The sequence below is a fragment of the Echiichthys vipera genome (assembly GCF_963691815.1).
Source record: "Echiichthys vipera genome assembly, chromosome: 21".
NCBI lineage: Eukaryota > Metazoa > Chordata > Actinopteri > Perciformes > Trachinidae > Echiichthys > Echiichthys vipera.
In genome coordinates this window covers 19527514-19548803 of record NC_139846.1, presented here as the reverse complement: position 1 = coordinate 19548803, position 21290 = coordinate 19527514, and the positions used below count along the sequence as shown (strand labels likewise).

At 40.2% G+C, this 21290-nt stretch overlaps 3 protein-coding genes across 3 annotated transcripts; all 3 read left to right on the top strand.

Moving 5' to 3' along the window:
- Positions 1-610: 610 nt before the first annotated feature.
- On the top strand, positions 611-8652 carry LOC310963549 (kinesin-like protein KIF20A; the record flags this gene model as incomplete). The annotated part of the gene is made up of 18 exons (XM_083936413.1): positions 611-712; positions 912-989; positions 1869-1988; positions 2299-2437; positions 2539-2723; positions 2801-2888; positions 3122-3298; positions 3399-3510; positions 3594-3656; positions 4053-4199; positions 4327-4492; positions 4582-4761; positions 5483-5622; positions 6354-6519; positions 7203-7326; positions 8016-8086; positions 8170-8289; positions 8437-8652. 18 exons carry the CDS (start codon positions 611-613, stop codon positions 8650-8652), a joined length of 2394 nt encoding a protein of 797 aa, XP_083792539.1.
- Positions 8653-9805: 1153 nt separating this feature from the next.
- On the top strand, positions 9806-12980 carry rgs9bp (regulator of G protein signaling 9 binding protein; the record flags this gene model as incomplete). Its single annotated transcript, XM_083936371.1, has 3 exons — positions 9806-9901; positions 11910-12216; positions 12604-12980. The coding sequence occupies 3 exons, from the start codon at positions 9806-9808 to the stop codon at positions 12978-12980; spliced, it is 780 nt and encodes a 259-aa protein (XP_083792497.1).
- Positions 12981-15746: 2766 nt separating this feature from the next.
- Positions 15747-20876, top strand: mcur1 (mitochondrial calcium uniporter regulator 1). The gene is made up of 9 exons (XM_083936368.1): positions 15747-16025; positions 18140-18253; positions 18352-18455; positions 19224-19325; positions 19620-19661; positions 19790-19861; positions 19969-20022; positions 20199-20313; positions 20643-20876. Exons 1-9 carry the CDS (start codon positions 15788-15790, stop codon positions 20696-20698), a joined length of 897 nt encoding a protein of 298 aa, XP_083792494.1. The 5' UTR covers positions 15747-15787; the 3' UTR covers positions 20699-20876.
- The last annotated feature ends 414 nt before the right edge of the window (positions 20877-21290 follow it).

Sequence of the window (21290 nt, the reverse complement as noted above, 5' to 3'; positions counted from 1 at the left end):
TAAATTAGCCACCTTAAGCTACTTGTCATATATGAGACCAAAGCTGTAGCAGCAAATCATGTATAATAAACATGGGTCTGTATTGCTTATGAATTCAAGAGGGAGAATGTTATATCTGCTTAAAGATGTTACACAGTCTGGTTTTATGGTCCCCCTGTACCAGAAATCCCTTCTTTTTGTTGGGATGTTGTAGCACGGTGGTGACTGATGGAAAACATGGCTTTGTTTTATTTGGTATTCACTGAAACAAAAAAGTAACATCTCCCTTTTAGTAAAACATAAGTCTTTAGCTGATACCACAGAATCTGTCATACCTTATAGCTGACATGTTTACAGACCGAGCCTCAGTACATCAGTTCAGCTGAAATAGAGTCCTCAAAGCTGGTTGGTCTGCTGATGATTTGACTTCACACCTGCTTTCAATTAACACTGATCACAAGCTCTCCCTTGATTCTTGGTGGAAGAACACCAGCAGACCCACATGTAGGTGAAACAAGACATTTTGGAGGCCAACGTTTCTTGTGAAGCATCTTCCAAAGAGCTGGGGGCGTTTGAATCTTCATTGACAACAACTCACTGTTCACTGTTAGTGGAGCTGCCTTTCCCCAAGATGAGTGCACTTAATCTGACCAATGACACCAGCGTCAATATGCAGTCTGTTGACATGGACTTGACCTGTAAAGTTCCTCCTGTCAGCACTTCATCCCAGCAGGTAATGTGTGTTTCCCTTTTGGTTTCCACTGACCAGTAAACCAGTTCAAATTATCTGTCATTTTGTACTCCCAAAGCTAGATTCAAGGTATCATGATTTTTACTCGTTCTGAGCAAAGATGTCTGTTAAGATTACCTCCAAACAACGCTCCTCTGCATTGAGATTTAGTCTCTATTCTGATGGTTTCCTTTGTTTGTAGGCTGAGCAGCAGACCATGAGAGTTTATCTCAGAGTCAGGCCCTTCTCTAAAGAGGAACTCTCTGACAGGGAGGATCAGGTACAGTAGAGAACTGGATATGAAAGGTGTCATCCACTCCATCTAGTGCTCTGTACAGTAGTAACATTCATGACAATTAAAGGTCCCATATTAGGCTCATTTTCTGGTTCATACTCATACTTTGCATCTCCACTACAAGATGTTCACATGCTTTGTTTTCCCGTCCTGTCTGTCTGAATATACCTATATTTACCCTGTTTGAAATGCACCGTGTCAGCGCCTGTCTCCATAAGACACCCCTGCTAAATATTCAGTATTATGTTGTATGGAGTGGGCTGTGTGTATTAATATAGCACCCCACCTGCTTTATAATCAAGCCATTTAAATCTTACTGTTTACAATATGGGACCTTTTTTATGTGACAAGTCCATAATGCTATACATGTTTTCTGAAATGGTACTCTGTGGCTGTGTTGCAGTTTTCCATTATATATCAGATGTGTCTGATTTCCAAGATAAGGGGCCGCATGAAAGTTATTTAGGTGGGAGTGGGGGCTGAATGTTGTTTCATTTAGGAAGACTCTCCCAGCATTATTTTCTTCGGACCCTTGTAATACACTCCCCCAGGAGCTCTGTCTTAATTAAAATGTGCTTAACTTATATAATAGGCTAACTTTATAACACGTTTTATGTTTCTGCTTTGTTGTGACGCGGAATAAAGTGAGGCTAGGAGCTGCAGTAGACCAGTGACATGAGACTGTTCTCCACACAGATAATGTTCAGTCTCTTATAATTATTAAGACACATTTGTCCTATGATCGACAATAAAACTCAACTGTAGTCCTCTGCATATGCCCAAACGCATTTATGACCCATGGTGCACACAAAAGCCACCATCTTGATACAACTGAACTATATGAACTTCCTTTTTCCCCCACAGGATTGCGTAGTGATTGAAAACAGCCAGATGGTGACACTGAATGCACCAAAAGGCTCTGCCACCATGAAGAGCAGTGAGAAGGGCATCGGCATGTCCCTCCACAAGTTCTCCTTCTCGCAGGTCTGCAACATTTTAAACTCTAGTCCTGTTTGCCTCACTATCTGAGCATGGTTGTCTCCATAGTGACCCAAGATGTGCCGGAGATGGTTAAGGTTAGGCACTGACCTTGAATGGTTAAGGTTAGTATAGGCCATCGATGGGAACCAGGTTTCACAAGCGTTTTTGCAAATCTAGAGTTATCACCTAGACATGAACCCTGAACGTGTCGTAGAGGTCCTTGTATTTAACATTCTGGATGAGATGTGTGCCAATTGAGCCAAGTACTCTCATTAATTTCCAACCAATCATCAATCTTTTTGTTGGCGTTTAGATTTTTGGACCAGAGACAACGCAGTCTGAGCTATTTGAGGACACTGTTAAAAGCCAAATGTCTGATTTCCTGGATGGGACGAACGCACTGATATTCAGCTATGGTGTAACCAATGCTGGGAAAACCTTCACAATCCAAGGTAAGGATGGAAGCGCATCAACCTTTTGAATGAGGGCTTGTCCCCGTCAGAAGTCCCATGAAGTTCTTCTGCCTGGCTAATTATGCAGCAAAATGTTTTAGGGAGTCCAAAGGAGCCGGGAATACTCCCTCGAGTGCTGGACGCCACCTTCCACTACATTGGAAGCAATCGGTATGAGGGGATGGACCTGAAACCCTACCTCAGGAATGATGCACAGTATCTGGATCCTGACCAAGTCAAGCAGGAGAGAAGTGCTAAAGCTGCAGTTTTTGCTTCAGTTAAAGAAGTGAGACAAGTCTATCCAGCTTGTTTTCTCGTATTTTGCTCAAAATATTGCTAAGAACTTTCTTTGCTCTCATCTAGGAGGGTGATTCTCTCAGAGCCAGTTGTGGTTTCGAGTCCTGTTCCACCACCAGGGTCTCATCTTCCTCTTTGTCCTACGATCAAACCGGTAGCCCTCACTTATTCCACACACTGAACCTATATTGTCTTGCGTTTTAAAAGCTTTTTAGGTTTGAAGTAGGCCCAGTGTAAATTTCAAGGTGTTACTGCAGTTTTTCAGGCAGGAAGAATGACAAACGTAATGATTCAGTCCTGTGTGATACCATTTCTTCCTTAGATGTTTAACTCTTTTGCACTTGTTGGCTACCTTTTTAATTCTCTTTTTTTTTTTTTTTTTTTTAGTGTTGGCAAGCAACCCAACAGAAGCAGGTGGCAGCCAGTTTGCCTTATGGGTGGCCTTCTTTGAGATCTACAACGAGTGTGTGTATGATCTGCTTCGACCTTCCCTGTGCTCCAAGTCCAAGAAACGTGCTGCTCTCCGAGTTTGTGACGATGGTGCCGGAAATGCTTATGTTAAAGGTGTGAGCGTGACTATCGCGTGTTTCAAGTTAGTAGAAATATACCTGTGTTGACTTAAAATCGAATCGAGGAACGACGTGTGTTTTTTAAATGATTTCAGATCTCCGATGGATTAACATCCATACCCTGGGCGAAGCCTCCAAGCTTCTACAGTTCGGAAACAAAAACCGAAGTGCTGCAGCTACAAAGATGAACCAGTCATCAAGCAGAAGGCAAGCTTTACTTTACATTTCATTGCATCTTTTACTCTGTGTCATTTCCAGTTTTCAAAAGCTCAAACCAGCTTTCCTTACAGCCACAGCATATTCACCATGAAGTTACTGAAGATCGAAGGCAGTACAGTTAAAAGGATATCAGAGTAAGTATGTGGCCATGACATCATGAATTTCCAAATGTTTGTATCCTACCTAGTGATGTGTTTTTCTTCCATGTGGCTACATTCATGTAGTTGTGCAGTGAGGCTCATCCACTTAACATACACACTGACACATTTGCAGTGAAAATATGAGCTTGATGTTGAAGTGTGGTTGTATGCGGTACTTATCCATAGTAGGTGTAATACCTACAGTAGATGCTTCTATATCCTGCTATGCACTATGCTTAACTGAACAAGGAAACAGACTGTGAACAATGATTTATCAATGCTTAGGAGTATGGGGCATATTTAAAGTAGTTTGTACCTGATTTGGCAGCTCCAGTTGGCTCCAGCACCATGAAATGAGCTACAGAAAATACCTTGATTTGTGTTTGTCAGGTTTTCTCTGTGTGACCTGGCTGGTTCAGAAAGATGCAACAAAACCAAGACATTCGGGGAGAGGCTGAAGGAGGCAGGGAACATAAACAACTCCCTGCTCATCCTGGGGAAGTGCATCACTGCACTTCGTCACAATCAGACTGACAGGTACAGTATTCGTTCGACGCGTGAACAAAGGATGCAATGACGGGAGATGATTTTGTTTTTGCGTGACTAGAACTCTGTGTGCTTTTGTGTCGTCAAAGTTCCCTTTTTTTCCTCTGTGTTGATTCAGAACCAAGAGCAGCTACATTCCTTTCAGAGAGAGTAAGCTCACCAAACTCTTTCAGGCAGTTTTCTGCGGCAGAGGAAGAGCGTCTATGATCGTCAACATTAACCAGTGTGCTTCCACCTATGACGAGACTCTCCATGTGATGAAATTCTCTGCTGTTGCCAAACAGGTTAGTCTGGGTACAAAATGGTCTTCAGAGGAAACGGTACAATGAGCTGGATCGCCCAACAACACTAATCTTATCTGTGCTGTCTGTAGGTGGTGCAGGTGATCCCAGACAAGCCTCTGGGATCTCTGGCTCCCTGCTTGGTTGGCCGTGATGGCAAGCCTTTGGTGAGGAATGGGGTGATTGACAGCCAGGCCCTGGAGAGTTACCTGTCTGAGGATGAGTTGCTTGATGAGGAAGACGAGGGGGGCATGTCTTTGCTGCCACAGAATGTACAATTTCTACTCCATGTCACATTCAAACATTGTTTCATAAATGTATCGTAGATCCAGTACGTCAGAGTCCTTACCGTGTATTTTACTTGGGAGGTCATACCCTGACTATCTATACCCGTTTTTTCATATGAACTCCGCACAATGTCCAACAAATCAGTTGCGGACAAAGTTTCCCTTTCACACATCCAGCACATAACAAGAGAGTATCTGTGTCAGATGTGTTCTCACCTACTAGAAATACCCACTTATTACACTGCGTAAGGTCAAAAACTTCATAATTTGGTCAAAAACTATTACAGTATATTGATTGCTGTGAAGACATTGTGTCCAGAGGATGAATCCTAAAGTCTTTGGCAATTCCCTGACCTTTCCTGTGGTGGCACCATGAGGTTGATGTTTGATTTTAAGTTAAGTGTCTAAGAGATGGTTTGCCATTTGGTAAACTTATTCATGTTCCCCTCAGGATGAATTGTAATAACTTTAATGATCCCTTAACATTTCATCTAGCTCCATCAGGTCAAAATATCGATTGGTCTAATACTTTGGTTTATGACCAAACGCCTGCAAAACAGACATTCCCATCCAAATAAGTTTAACCTTGTATTAAGTGCGAATTGGCTAACTAACACCCTAAGATGATGACTATAATATAACCTGGTATGTATGTACACTGTGCAGGTGAAAGTTAGTTCAGTAAAAGTTTTTCTTTCACTCTTAGGAGCTTGTCAATATGATCGAGAGTCTGCGAACAAAACTCCTGGCTGAGCGCAGAAAACACCTCGTTCAGGAACTGGAGATTCGGAAGGAAATGGGAGACGCCATGTTACAGCAGCTCATGGAGAGTGAAGAACTCCGCAGGTTGGTATTTTTTTTTCTCTTACTTTTCATTTGCAAGCGAAGGCTAGTAATGCAGATATCTGGTATTGCATGCCTACAGTTCAATTTGTTTGGCATTACATAGTTTTGCATTGGCTACACTGGTTTAATATTCTAAGATGGGGGGGAAAACACTCTGGTTTGTTTCCATTTCTTTAAACCTATCACAACTGACTGAGGCGGGGCAACGTAGGACAGGGCCCTTGCAGAACAGATAGCAGAGATTGCGAAAGGGGAGTATAAAGCGCAGCACTGCACATTCATTAAGCCAAAATACCAATTGCATAACCTCCTCATATCTGCAACCATGGTCAGAGGTCAGCAACAGCCTCCCTCTAGTAAAACCCCTAAAATGGCTAAGCCTAAAACTCAAATCCACTGAGGGGCTGCTAGGCGGGCTAATAACCCAAAATAAACTGGCTATTGACTAAGCTGGACAATTATATAGTCCAGCATTAAACTTACAGTCCTCTGCAGTTTTTACGTTGCATTATTTCTCACTGCATGCAATAATCCATTAGTGTCCACTTGGTATTAGAACACCAACCTGTTACCTGTCTGAAGGTTCCTATCTAAATACATGACTCCCCAACACAACAGTGACACCCAGTGGACGATTTGTCCAACACACACCATACTTGAAGATGGCTCTTGCACCCTTGAAGTCTAAATGGAATCAAAGTCGTATAAGAGTAAGGTTTGCTTTGATTTAGTCGACAGATAGAGGAGCTGAAGGAGGGCTTTCAAGAAAAGCTGGAGAACACGTTTGAGATGTACAAAGATGCAATCAAAGAGCATGCCTACCAGAGTGCTATGAACCATCTGGAAGATGACTATGTACCTCTTGACGAGTTCATTGCTGAACAGGAGAAAGTGGAGGTATGTCAGTAATGGGAAAATTCAGAATACTATAATGTGTGAACTCCGGCTGTGTAAATTGTTTTGTCGTAAACTGTGAGAAAAGAACCTTTAGCCTAGTTGACACAGTGGCTGTTGTGGAGAGTACTGTGAATTGTTTTGTGAACTCTGGAGATAAATACGTAGGTTTTCAAAATGTAACCATGACAACTGTTTCTTTCACCTGACTTGACCAGACTCGGTTCAGGAGGATTGACCTCAGAACAGTGATTGATTCTTTTAATGACCACACAGCCAGGCTTGGTTTTGATCAGTACAGCTTGGCACAGGTTCCAACATCATATTGAAATATTAAACATAACATAGAAATACATTCAGACACATTGCATAATACATGGGGTCCATGCCTATTCTTATACCTCTCCGTTCAGAGTTTGAAATAATTGCAGAGGAAATTAAACTGTTGGGAGACACTGATTTAAAGTTTAGTCTTTTCTTCTTGTGCAAGAATAAATGTCTGTCTTATAACTTGATTCTGATTCCAAACTGTTCCTTATGTTTGGAGTTTTCTAAAAAATAAATGTAATTCTACACAGTTCAAATCCCCATGGCTTTATTCAGATGTTGAATTGTGAATAGTCAAAAAATCTCCAAGCAGTCAAGTTTTTTTGAGAGTTCACATTTGTCTCTTACCGACTGTGTAGGCCCTGAAACGCAAAGTGTCTGAGTTGGAGACCTTAACGCTCAGTATCAGAGAAGGAGCGTGTGCAGTTCCAACAGTGGACCAGTCGTGGCAGACTCAACCATCCAAAGTGACAGGAACAGCAGGTGACAGTTTTACAGCTCATGGCAATTTTAAATTAAAAAAAAGTACATTCCTGTCCCTGACACTTAAAGTTGTACTATGTAAGATTTTCATCTGTTTAGTTAAGTTATCCAATCATCAAAGTGTGAGTTACAACAACGGTGATTAAATTAAAGCACTTGTTAGCTTTTTGGCCACCATGTTAGTGACGCTGCTGACAGCGGTTGGTCTGCTGGCTGAGATCGTCACAACGGTTATGTTAACAAAAGTGCAAAAAAATAAAAATAAAAAGTCAACACACATGGTGACCGTGAACATGACAAAATAGAGGGCTCTGAAAGAACATGCTCACCTGCAAATACATCTTACTGCCAGAACACTTTGTTGTTGGTTTGCATGGAAATTTGTCTTGCAACACAAGCTCCAACAATTATACATGAGACATCAATAAAAAACAAACTATGAATAATACATATGATGGGGTCAGGCCCTACAGTGGTCATAAATGGCTCTATTCTTAGAGTACAACTTTAAGATATGTATAGTTTTAGTTTATTTCCTTCTCTGTATTTATTTGTTTTGTGTATTTAATTTCTGTTAGTATGCTGCGTTCTCCCGTCTGTCTTGTTTAATTGAGCACACCAAAGTAAGTTCCTCACAACTTTTTGTTGTTGGTGCAACAAACGTGACTCGGCTTATTTTCTTCCCACAGGTGATGAACAATGCAAATGGCTTCACAAAGAGAAATGTGCCATAGAGAGGATGTGTGAGGATAAACAACAGGTATCAAGGGCAAAATTCAAGTTCTTTGGCTCAGTGTGTTTATGCGATCACTTTCTCAGATTTATATTTAATGTTTGGTTCAGTTGATTTTGTCCCTAGAGAAAAGGCTGATGGAGCTCAATGAAACACTTGGGACGGTCAGAGACGGCTTCCTGGAGAAATCGGTCGATCTGGAGGCGTTGCAGAGACAGGCTCAGGATCAGGTGAGATGATTCAACGTATGAGTTTACAAAATAGGGAAAGTCAAAATTTGACTTGATCCATGCATGTCAGGCAAACCTGAGGACTTCACCAGGATTGAATTAGTATGTGGTTTTGAACCTTTTTTTTGTTACATTTCTTCAATCAAGACAAAATCTACAGAGAGCCTCGTACAGCAGAACGCTGAAAAGGACAGGGAGATTGCCTCACTGAAGGCAGAACTCGCCAAGCTCTCCCAGAAGTCCCCGGTGAAGCCCAAAACCAAGCGAGGCCTGCTTGCCAACATCAGGGAGGCAGTGACTTCTCCGCGGAAGACTTCAACCGGCCGAACGCTCAGGAAAACAGTCAAGATTACACACCAGTGAAAAGCCCCGCATCTGGAAAAAAGGTTTTAAGCACTTAACATGGACGGTTTTAGCGTCAGAAAAGGGAATGGCAGGCATGACTCGTTCTTTTATTCAGGTGGTGTGTTGCTTACGATGGCATTATGTTTTGTGTGTGTGTGTTTTAATAAAATTTTATTGTTCAAACCTGAACCTGAAGACATTTATCTTGATCATTTAACAATATCAATTCCTCACTTTTGGGTTACTTAAATTCTTAGCACCATCGGTAGTATGTCATTTCCTAGTCACACGCGCACACGTATATACTGTATATATTTTCATTGTGCTTTCTCCATATAAAAACCTTGTCACACATGCATGCATACATACACTGCTATAGAAATGTCACGCCAGGGCATTCATGCTTTGAATTTGCTGAACCTTCCACCCACCTGGTCAAATGAGGCCATCCATTATCTAGAGCCGGAGGGAAAGTTAACCACAAAAGACACTGATGGGACAAAGAAACCATGTGCAATGTTCAATTCCTTAAGTGCATCACTATTTAATTTGCTTATGAGTCTCTTTACACTCAATTCAACACATTTTTACTCTTACACTTAACAAATGTAATAAAAGAAACATGACTAATATTTCCACCATGCGAGTGAAATATTTGGCCTGTGTGTCTATATACAGTTGAGTGAATAAGGTGTAAACAGTGTGGTGTGCTTGAGGTAACAGAGCCCAGCCTCCTCAGTAAGTGAAAGGGCCATTGTGGTTGAGGCAGCCAGCTGCTCTTCTATCTCTCTGGTCTCAGTGATAGTTAATGAGATTAGCTGTTCGTCTTGGCCTGCGTCAATGCAAAGGGGTCAATCACAGGATTAGCACCTTGCTTAAGAGTTGCATCAGTTTATTACAATTTTTTCCTCATCAATTTGACTTTACCACTTCTGGCTCTTTGCAGGACATCTTTCAGCCTCCCAAAACATGTTTAGCACTCGCAATTGCAGTTTAGTCATTGGACTTGAAGATTGCAGTGCATCATGCGGCTTTGGGACTGAGTCCGTCTCAGCCATTGAATGAGGCATCTTCAAGGCGAAGAAGAGGAGCAGGGGCAGCCTGAGAAGCGAAGCTGGGCCAAAATCTTGCCTTCTGTGGCAGAGTCTGAGACTCTGGACTAGTCATCCTCATGCCACTTGTAAATAACAAGGTGGGAGATGACTGCACAGTTGGCACAGACAAGGCTGTGGTTGATGGAAAGACTCTGGTGGATTCTTTGATAAAAGTAAGTTGCAAAATTAATTTTTTTAATTTCCTTTATTGCGTTGTCTGTTTTGGACAAAGAATCTTGTGGTGTAATTCTGCTGTGTTACATATATATTAGTTTCCACCTTGCTGATTTTACAATTGGATGAGCAAGTGCAGGTTGTAATTAATTTCTGAAAATGTAATCGTAAATATCAGAAAATACTAAATTATTTTATACCGAAACCTTTCACTGTGTTTTATGAGCAACTATTTGACTGCAAAATAGCAATTCAATATTGCAAGAGTGTTGTAAAAAGTAAAATGTATTTTGCATCAGCAAATGTTTCCATCTTCACTACTGCCTTTTTTTTAAACTCTTTTGTAAATTTTTCACAGACTAAACATACACAAGACATCTAATCATCTTTTCCCCCTGTGGCTAAAAATGCACTCTTACTGAGAATAAGTTTTCGGTCCACTGCATCTTTGTGACCGTTCCAGTAACTGTTAGATAATGCCAGTGACATGTCCGTCACCGACATGCATGTCATTGTTTTTAGCTATATTTCACTATAATATCGTTTGCTGTTAATGGCCTGTAGTTCATTTTGTGCTGGAATTATTTTCACACAATGGGAAAAAATATTTGGTGATCACGTGATACAGAATATTTGGGCAATTTAGACAATATGAGCAAATGTACTGTATTAGGTAAAAAACATGTACAAATACTGTATGGAAAAGTATAAATGCCGATTAATACGCACAGTATGCAAATCAAAAATATACTTGTTATCACTGTTCTGTCTCCTCATCAACCCATGCTCTGAGTGCACAAGGTTGTCTTGGCTTATCTGGAAATAGATCAATGATAATGAGATTAATTGTAATATTTTTTCATTGAAACCACGCCTGATAATCCTCCAGGGCTAAGCTAATGCCTATTAATAAAACAAAGTGTTACCATATGATTTCGATCATAAAAGAGGAACTGTCCTAATTTAAACATGCCCAGTTATTGTTGCACATATTTATCATCTAAAGCTGCTTGTGTTAGAGTTGTTTCTTACCAATCCTAAAACAAGAAGGCCGTTGACGAAGCACTGATTTTGTATTCTTACCACTGGTTTAAGACTTTCAAACTTACGATTTTAATGTTTTCAAGGACACTCCTTCAGAGGACTCATAGGTGCTCAATATCTATTTATATCAAGTGATTAGTGGTCTGCTGTATACTCGATTAGGTGATGTGCACAGCAGGTGCGTGTGTACTGATACCAGACAATTTGGACATTGGTATTACAACCTTTGAGTAACAGGAGAAAGGCACAGATTTTTGCCTCCAAAGTCTGTGGATCAGACAGTATTGAGGTCAGGTCTGAGTTGTTGAAGTGTAGCAGCCCCAAGCTACAAGGAATACATCACTTCTCTGAGATATCCAGCAATAACATCATTTATTCACTCCAAGCAACTACAGAGGTGTGTTGGTTGGCAGCACACAGCTTCAGGATCCTATTGTAAAAAGGGATATTTACGTGTCTATTTTTATTATAAAGCCGGTCGAGGTGCTTTAGAAATAATGTGAGGTATCAATACAATCTACAGAGATGTGTGTGCCTTTTAATGAGCCATCAGGACGTCTGTACAGTTGTGATGTCACAACTTTAATTTATATAGTTAGAAAGTGCTGCTACAGTGCTGTTACAGTCATTTCCCGGCTGCAATGACGGTGCAGAGAAACAGAGAGCACAGATGCAGAAGACTCAGAAACCCTGACCAATCAGAGCGGACTGGGCTTTTTCAGGAAGGGGGCTTAAAGAGACAGGTGCTAAAATGGAGCGTTTCAGACAGAGGGTGAATCCAGGTATATTCAGACAGACATTAGTAGAAAAATTTGGTGTTGTTTTACATTAAAACATGTAAACATGTTCTGGTAATAACCTAAATACAAGTATGAACCTTAAAAAAGCACAAAATAGGGACTTTAATATCCCCTAGGCCTGCATATCAATTAGCACAGTTACATTTCTTTTTCCTCATTACAGGTGGTGGCATGTTACCGGCACTTAGCCTCATGTGTTGGTGGGTGCACAGACAGCTTGCAGCTGCGGGATGAGTTGCGACAAACACGAGAAAAGGCCCAAACATTGGCCGTGGCCATCTGTAATCATCTGACCTCACATCTACGGAACAAGAGCCTTCCTGAGGGACAGCGCAAGGAGATGGAGCTACTCTGGGTGGCCTTCTCGTCCAGCCTAGAGCTCCTCCATGTTGACATGTGCAAAGTTTTCAACATAGGTGACATCTTCTCTCTGGCCAACCCTGATGCCCTAGTTCTAACTGGACTACAAGGTAAATTATAGCCCTGTATGTACCTCTGCATGCAAATAGTCTTTCAGAGCTAGATTACTAAAGGGAAGTAAATAAGTGTAAAATGAGACTTAACCTGGGCATCCTATATACAACAAATGTTATTGTAAGCTACAAAATAATCCCACTACTCCAAAGTCTTTCTCGAGATTATTTGGGTGTGAGAGGATTGAGATGTCTTTTCTAGATCCACTGAAATGAATCTAAATGGACGCTCGGTGAAAATGATATACAAACCTTATCGTAAATATCCAAATCAAACCATGAGGTCATGGCTTTAGTGGGTGCTTTTTGAGCGGGTACCAGCTACCTCTACTTTCCTTAGCAAAAGTGAAAATATTTTTACCCATTTTCATTTCGGTAATGCAGGAGGTGGCAGTGAGGTAGCAGCCCGGGCGCTCAGTCTGCCAGACCTGAACCCCACCCAGAGCCCGGCCCTCCCTGCTGGGCTAGAGAGACAGGAGCTCAGCACCATGGAGCAGGAGATCAGCCAAATTGACCACATGATCGACGACATGGAGATGAAAGTCAATGTGATGCGCTGGATGGTGGAGCCCCGTGGGCCACAGTATGCAGACCCGCTCAGCAGCACGGACAGCGCCTCCCTGGCTCTGGTCTCAGTTGATGAGGAGCAGCCTGGACACCAGCCTGTATGCCAGCGCAGTCAAATCTTTGTGCTCTTATTGCTGTTTGCTGTTGTTTTGGTGGCAGCCACTTTATCTGTCTGTGTTTTTTTTTTCTCATGAGCAAAACCTTAATACACTCAAAACGTTCTATAAAACCTCAGCAATGCTCATTAACACTGACTGAAGATACTGAAGATACTTAGAACTTCCTTCTAAAAAAGATGATGTATAAGCAGCTAAAATTTATTGTAGTGCATAAGATAATTTGTCTAAAAGTACAGCGAAAATAAATCTGCCGTTTATTGCTGTGAATCCAAGCTGCCATATACTTAAAACTATCTTTGTTGAACAAAGCGAGAATAAAAATACATTGTTTGGCAGTTAGAACTGGTTTAAAACTAAATAATCCTTCTAATATAAGACAGGTGGTTGATTATACTGACCCAATTGTAAAAAAGTTAGTTAATATTTCCCTTTCCTGTTCTATACTGTAGTACATTCTCCTTTCCTAAAAGACACGTCACACTTTATTCCTTGTTGCCATTGAGAAACTTAGGTGCTGATGCTTTGTAGTTGGTATTCTGCAATAAGCAGGATATTAACTTCCAACTGAAGTTTTTTTTCCCGATCGAGTGCTATGTATATACAATCTGTGCTGTAGAGAACTGATAATGTATAGTTATGCATTATAAAAGTATAATCTTTGATACGACACTTGTTTTCCATTCATTTTTATTCATTAACACCTTGGTAAAGCACCACGTCATTGTATGTAAAGCATCAGGAAATGTACAGAATTCAAATGGTATTAAACTACTCGTTCTACGATAGCTTTTTGTTTTATTTTTAAAACGGTTAATATGACTTGTGACATACCGTTTAACTGTGGCTAAAACCTTATTTTGCCTTATTAAAATATAAAAATAAAACACAATATGGTGAGATGATAAAACTAAAAAACAATTCAATACAAAATAAAACACGTTTGTGAGGAAATCCAACCTGAAAGAAAGGAGGAAATAGACCCGCAAACTGAACCATTGAATTCTGTTAGACACAAATATTATGAAGACTCAAGTTACTGTTCTTTTATTGTATTATTATGCAAATGTGTACACACCAGTGATGGACGAAAGTTCTACAGTTAAACACAAAAATAAAGTTTACAGTTTAAGGTTGAATATCGAGAATGAGCAGAACACCGCCATCTAGTGTCTCAAGATTGTAGTCGCAACAACAAAAAATAATTATTTTTTAATAAGGTTCGCTGCCCAGTAGCTACAGGAGACCGGAGTCTGTTTGAACCCGTCCCCTCCTGCAAATCGCACCATAAAAACAAGTATTGCAGAGGAGTTTAACTGCTAGTTACCTAAGTAAACCTGAAAGTTAGCTTACCGATCAAGGAGAAAAGTAGTTATTTGCGTTATAATGTAAAGTATTAATAAGTATTAATAATTATTTATCATAGACTGTATAAAAAAATGGACGTAACCTCTCCATCGGGGGTCCATTATATCTACTTGAGCCAATCATATTCGCTTCTGGGAGTCGCCATCTTGTCAGACTTTGACTGCTCCTCATTTCCTCTTACCAAAAAAGGGCATGTATGTGACGTTTGGGGGAGGGAGAGACGGCCGTCTGGCTGACATTTACTGGATTAGCCACATTAGTTCCACTGCCTGGGAGTTAGAGACTGACGCGGCAGACTACACCGGCTACACGAGTGAAGTGCAGGCATCATGTATAATATATGATATAAACTGATATTCAACACAGTAACTGCCCATAGACTGTAAAACACCGACCCTCACGGCCTGAATCCTCCCGGTTTCAGATTAGCATCTAGTGCATGCGCCATAGATAGTAGGCTATATTCAAGTCATGGTGCAAGTGCGTATTTTAGTATTTTATTAGCATAATCGAGCACACATTGTGTTCCTAAACCATCTGTTGGTACAGTTGATCAAAGATAAAACCCTCTTGTCACTAATGGTAACACCACCACACGAATGACCGCTGTCCAGGTGGAGATGACGGAGTTAGCGTGCTAATCCTGATGTAGCCGCTCCATCGGAGTCCGTTCTCTCAACTTGATCCAATCGTACTCGCCTCTGGGAGTCGCCATCATGTCAGACTGTGACTCCGCCTCATTTCCTCTTACCAATAAAGGGCATGTATGTGACGTTGGGGGGAGGGGGATACGTCCATCTGGTTGAAGTTTACAGAAATTAGCAACATTAGCTCCACTGCCCGGGAGCTAGGCTAACAGCACAAGCTACTAGATAAACGGTGTGTAGGTCAATGTTGAGATGATTTTCCGGGACCGGGAGGGAACAGTTATTTTTTTAAATTTTGTAATGGGACCATGATTTTTTTGAGGGCAGAGACACCCAGCACTCTGTGTCTCTAGCAGAGATTAGCGTGCTAATCCAGACAACTAGCCTCCGAGGAGAAGTGAGGGCTAGCTGTCACTCAAGAGGCCGTGCCCCTAATCATTCATAACCTTTTACATCCAATAAAATAAAAACTAGCCTGGTACAAAAAAACTCACCCCCCTTAGTGTTGTCATGGAGATATGACCTAAACATAGAGACTATGATGTTTTTTATACCAGGCCCTAAACAGGTTTAATGATGCTGTGAAAAAGGCCTGTTTAACATGGAGGTCAATGAGAAACTGCTCTATTATGAAACCTGCCCCTCTTCCATATCGGATCAGCCAGGATTTCGCTGTGGTGGGGGCTCGTTATTGTTACGAACGTGAGCTTTATTTTGAAATGTGTGACCGGACGTGTGCCTCTCATTATGTCTACCGTGACGGTAGAGTTGCGTTACCAATCACGGTAGAGGGGCAGTGAAATACCGTCAGGGTAGTACAGTACAGACGGAAGTACAGTCCTGCAGCTGACGGAACACCAAGCTTTGACAATGGTGCTTAAACAATGTCATTCGCGACTTAAACGTTTTGACGTTAACCGCACAAAAAAGTGGCTTGACTTCTCTGTTGATAGCATTTCCCCGAACATGTCGACTGTCAACACTTCAGCGTGTGTCCGGTGTGTCATCACTCCACCTTTCAGAAACTCTGAGAAGCTGCTGTGGAGAGGGAGGCGAGCTGGACTGAAGACCGAGCATCCGTCTGCAGTGACACACAAGTCTGCGAGAGGTAAGAGTTACTCAAGGTCCACTCTTAAATATGGAAATGTCAAATATTTCTACTTTTAAAACCGTTTTCCATCAGACAATGTCACTCACTGGTGACCTCAGTGTTGTTTCTCTTTTGGACTATCAAAATAAAAGCCCTCTTCAGGTCTGCTTTGGCCATTTGAATTCAATAAAAACCTCAATTAAAGGTTTACTTGCACCGCTGTCGTGGATACAAATGAATGCATCACCAGCTACACGCTTCTTTAGTAACAACTCTTTTGAACAACATGTTTCTAAAGCCAGACCCAGATAAAAGCTGCAATGTTTTCTATGGAAACCTTTGCCCACATCCAACAGTGTATTTACATAATACTGAACATGGCCTCTCGTCTTTTCAGGTGTCACAACTTTGCTTTTCCCCTTCTTATTGCTCAGAGACTTTATTAAGACAAATTAAAATCCTTATGTTGATCATGTTGGGGTTTAACAAAAACATAAACATAACTATCAAAGACGTATTTCCAAACACAACAGTTAAATTGGTATTTTGAATTAATTGTTAATTGAAATGTCATAAGTCAAATGCATTATTTTTAACTAAACCAACCACGTGTCACAAATATCAGTACGCTACTCACAGTATAATTTCATATCTTGTAACCAATCTATTACACTAATAACAGTTAATAATATGTCAAACCAATTGATTACTCAGCAAACAAGTCAGGAACCAATCTATAATAATTGTGATACATTGATCTCTCAGTCATTGAAGACAAATCTTTAGTGTTTATTTCACAGGAATGTGCAAATGTAAATAAGATAAAATGTTATAATTAGTTTTTGTTAATTGATGTGAATTCTTAATTATTTAAATAACGTGTATAGGTTTGTGATATGTTGCAAGTGATGGATAATAATCACATAAATAATAACCAACCAATGATTTAAGTTATAACAAATGTATTCTCCGTCAGAATTTTGACTTTAAAGGACTTTAAACTTCAAAGTTAAATACATTTTTTCGCATGTGGCCCTAATCCTCTTCTGTAGGATTTAGTTTGTTGCAGCAGTAAAAATAAAAAAAAGTGACGTAGGATGTGTAATGGAAACAAGAGAATAGCAGCACCGATAACACAACAAACATAATAAAAATAAAGGAATATATAATACGCGACAAAAAACAGCTGTGCCCTTCCACAGCTATTAATTCTTTCACATATGTCTACATTAATATCGGCTTTGCGTAGAACTTCTACTGTGAGCTTTAAGTTCTGTAATGTGCCTGAGGACGTTAACATTGTTGTGTATCAGCTGACGTTGTGCTGGAGTTCAAAGTTTTATTACACAATTCTTCTATTCTGTAAGAAATCAGATGTTTTACCATTATAAACATTATTTACAAAAACAAATTACAACCATTTTAGCTTGGGGGTCATTGATATGTGCATACACGCTGTGGCATAAAGACATACCTTTAAAAACACCTTAATAGTCATGGCGTTCCCAACAGAATATGTGGAGGATACGTCATTTAAATTGCTTTGTTGAAAGAATAAATGAGGAGCTCTTTTCCAAAACGCTATAAATCCATTTGAATAGTTTTCAGGAAAATTCCATTTTTTACCCAGACCCAAACATTTGGTTAATATTCAATTTATCTTGTCAAAATGGTTCATGGCTCAGTCTGAACATGTTGAATGGACGGACAAAACAAAAAACTCTCCCGCTTCAGGGCACCGTCATGTTGGATGATATAGAACGCTCACTGAATTCTGATTGGTCGAGAGGACGTATCGCATTTAGGCTAAAAATAGGTTTGGCGCTGGTCGCGGTTTGGAAAGGAACTGCATCTTGAGACCATTTTAAACAAGGAAATATAGAGATTTGGCATGAAACACTGATGAAGCAGTGAATAGGCTCTGTATACAGCAAAGTGGCTCAAACTAATTTTTTAAAAATTTGGCTTTTATCTCGTTTTGGAAAATAGCTCTTCAAATATAGTAAATGTGTAGCGTTAAAATACGCAATGACATATACAGTAGTTTTTGTAATAAAGGAAGTTCAATTCCAGTGTCCTGTAATGCTTCATTTCTTGAATAATCACTCTCATCGTCTTCTCGTTGGTTTCAGAGCTGAGCACCTCCATCAAAGCCTTCCAGTATTTGAAACCAGATGTACCAAAGTCTGAAGGTGGGAAGCTGTTTTTCGATACACACGCGGTGGTACGACTCTTTGAGGAAAACGGTTTGGCTTCTTTTCTCCCTTAAAACAAACAACATAACTTTGATTTGTGCATAAGACGCTGTCAACTTTCTTCATGAACACACATTTTCCATGAACAGGCTTCACGACTCAGCAGGCTGAGGTGATGGTTAAAGTGCTGATGAGGATGACAAACTCCAACATGGATGTCATCTATAAGGACATGGTAACCAAAGTGCAACAGGTGAGACTGTAGGGGGAGGTTTGAATGTACGTTTACTGTAAATACAGACCCAAGCATTATGCCAGCACCTGTTTGTTTCTTCTCTGTATCACCCAAAGGATGTGCTTCTAGTCCCGTAAAGGTCACTGAACCAAGATCATTGTGTTTATTTTCCACAACACATTTATTAAAGAGGACATATGCTCGGGTTCAGTTTCACATGCTCGTACTGTCTGTCAGGATTTACGGTTCTTTTCATATTCCCTATCAGTTAAACACAGTTACTACCTTCCTACCTACTAGTACCTACTACCTGGGGGCGGCAGTAGCTCAGTCCATAGGTGACTCGGCTGGGTCACCGGTTCGAGTCCCTGTGTGGACCATGAATGGAGTGTGGACTGGTGGCTGGAGAGGTGCCAGTTCATCTCCTGGGCACTGCAGAGGTGTTGTTGAGCAAGGCACCGAACCCCCAACTGCTAGGGGCGCCGATCCATTGGCAGCCCCCTCACACTGACATCTCTCCATTAATTGCATGTATATAGGTCCTGTTTGTGCATATGTGTGTATTTCAGGCCTGTGTGTGTGTAACCTGAATAATAACAGAGTGAAAAAATTGAATTTCCTCTCTTCTTCTTCTTCTTCTTCTTCTTCTTCTTCTTCTTCTTCTTCTTCTTCTTCTTCTTCTTCTTCTTCTTCTTCTTCTTCCTTTATTGTGTCCAGAGGAGTAATTTTCTTTGCATTACTAAGCTTTTCTTCTTAACTTTTGCATCTATTGTCTGATTTCGACAGGAGATCATGTTGCAACGTGTGATGTCTCAAATAGCAGCTGTGAAGAAGGACATGATAATCCTGGAGAAGAGTGAGTTCTCTACTTTACTGGCAGAAAATGATGTAAGTGTGTTTACCAGCAGGCTTGAGCTGCGTCCCGAAAGTAACTGTTGCGTTGCATCTGTGCCCTTTGTTGTTGTGATGATCTTCTGGTCTCTAAATCCACATAAACAGACTTAAAAACATGAATTAAAAACATGAATTTATGAATTTAGAAGAGGGAAAAATGAATGCCAGCTAATATAATAGTGGAAAAGGCTAGGACAGTTTGATTCATGCTTACCAAGTTGGCTTAAAGTAGAGAGAGGAATAAGTGCAGCATGTCGTTTTTGATTCGTGCGGCTTCATTTATTCCAGAAACTCAAGATCCAGTTAATGCAGCTCAAGGTGCAGCTGGCTGTAAGTGGTCATTCTGATTTACTTTCTGATCACTTTATGTCCGTGTTTCATCAGCTTTTTTTCTTCCAAGATGTTTTTATTTCATGTTTTCTTGTGTCTTTTCTTTATCTCCCTTTTCCGCCTCGCAGGATATTATGAGTAAAGTGCGCTCAGACTCTATTATGGACATGAATTTGGAGAAAAGTCGTGCAAAAGAATTGGTAAGTCTTTTGCATCATTAAATACGTGTTTTTTCATTTTGACTTGTTGAAGATGACAGATGGATGGATATGGATGACTAAATCAAACGTTATTGATCATTTTTCAGAAAGTAGAGCATGAGAAGATGCTTCTAGAGACGCGAAGTGAGATTATGGAAATGGTTTGTATACATGCAGCACACTTACAGTTCATGTTTCCCATCTTATCACATCTCATCTTTAGTTCCTGGAGAGTCTAACATGTGATTGTACATAATGTAATGTAATGTAATCATTTTGGCTGTTATTGAATTTAGGTCTTATCAGTAATGCTTGTGTCCAACTGTCTTTTTTACAGACTGTAGAGCAAGATCGTCATTTAACTCAAACCAACATGAAAATAGACACTGAGGTTGCTGGTTTGAAAACCATGTTAGAGTCTCATAAACTGGATACTATAAAATACCTTGCAGGTAGGACATCGTGCATCGTTATTATGTAGAATCAGAAATCATAGCCTTGAGAACTTGGGCTGTCAAATAACTCTCCAGTCACTTTATTGTAAGGACGTTTTTTAAAGTGGGTTGATGTGGGTACTGCTGGAGCTATTTAACATTAAATCCTAATTCATTCAATACAATAAAAGTGCTAATTTTGACAGTCTAAGTTTAAATCGCAAAGGAAGCTGCATTTTCCACTGTTCAAAAGTGGTTAAATTTGGCAGATTAAAGATAAAGTAAACAATATCTATCACAGTGACTTCCTGAAACAAGTGATTGACCTATGCTTTTCTGACTTTTAGGTTCAGTGTTCACCTGTCTCACTGTGGTTTTGGGCTTCTATCGTATTTGGATGTAAGCGGGACTATGATTGTGATTCTCATATCACCCCCAGTGACACTTGAAATCAACTGGACGCATTGAAAGTTCAAGGGGGCTTTATTGGCATGGAAAACAAACGTTAACTTTGCCAAGGCAACTGAGCAACACTAAGAACATCCTCTGACAGTCAGAGAGCAGATGGAGTTACGGACGAACTGGTAGAAGTGTTGGAAATAATGACATTTTGACTTTTTGAATATTTACCCCCCTCAGGGCCAATTATGTTTTAGCTGCTCATGGTTATTTTTGGGCAATGGAACATGGTTAAGAAACGTATAGTTTTATATACAAAAATTTAGAAAAATTGTTGTGCAGACAGTTAAATACTGACTCATTATTCAGATAATACTGTTTGAAATGAGGGTTAAACTTTTAAATATGTATTAATTTTGCATGTTTATATATATATATATATATATATATATATATATATATATATATATATATATATATATCAAGCTGTAAAGAGACAATCTCAGGAAACAGGGGTCAGTGTGACTCTTATTATCACAGATATTTAACTTGCATCTATCTTCCTGCATTTTGGTCTCAACCGTTTTAATATGATT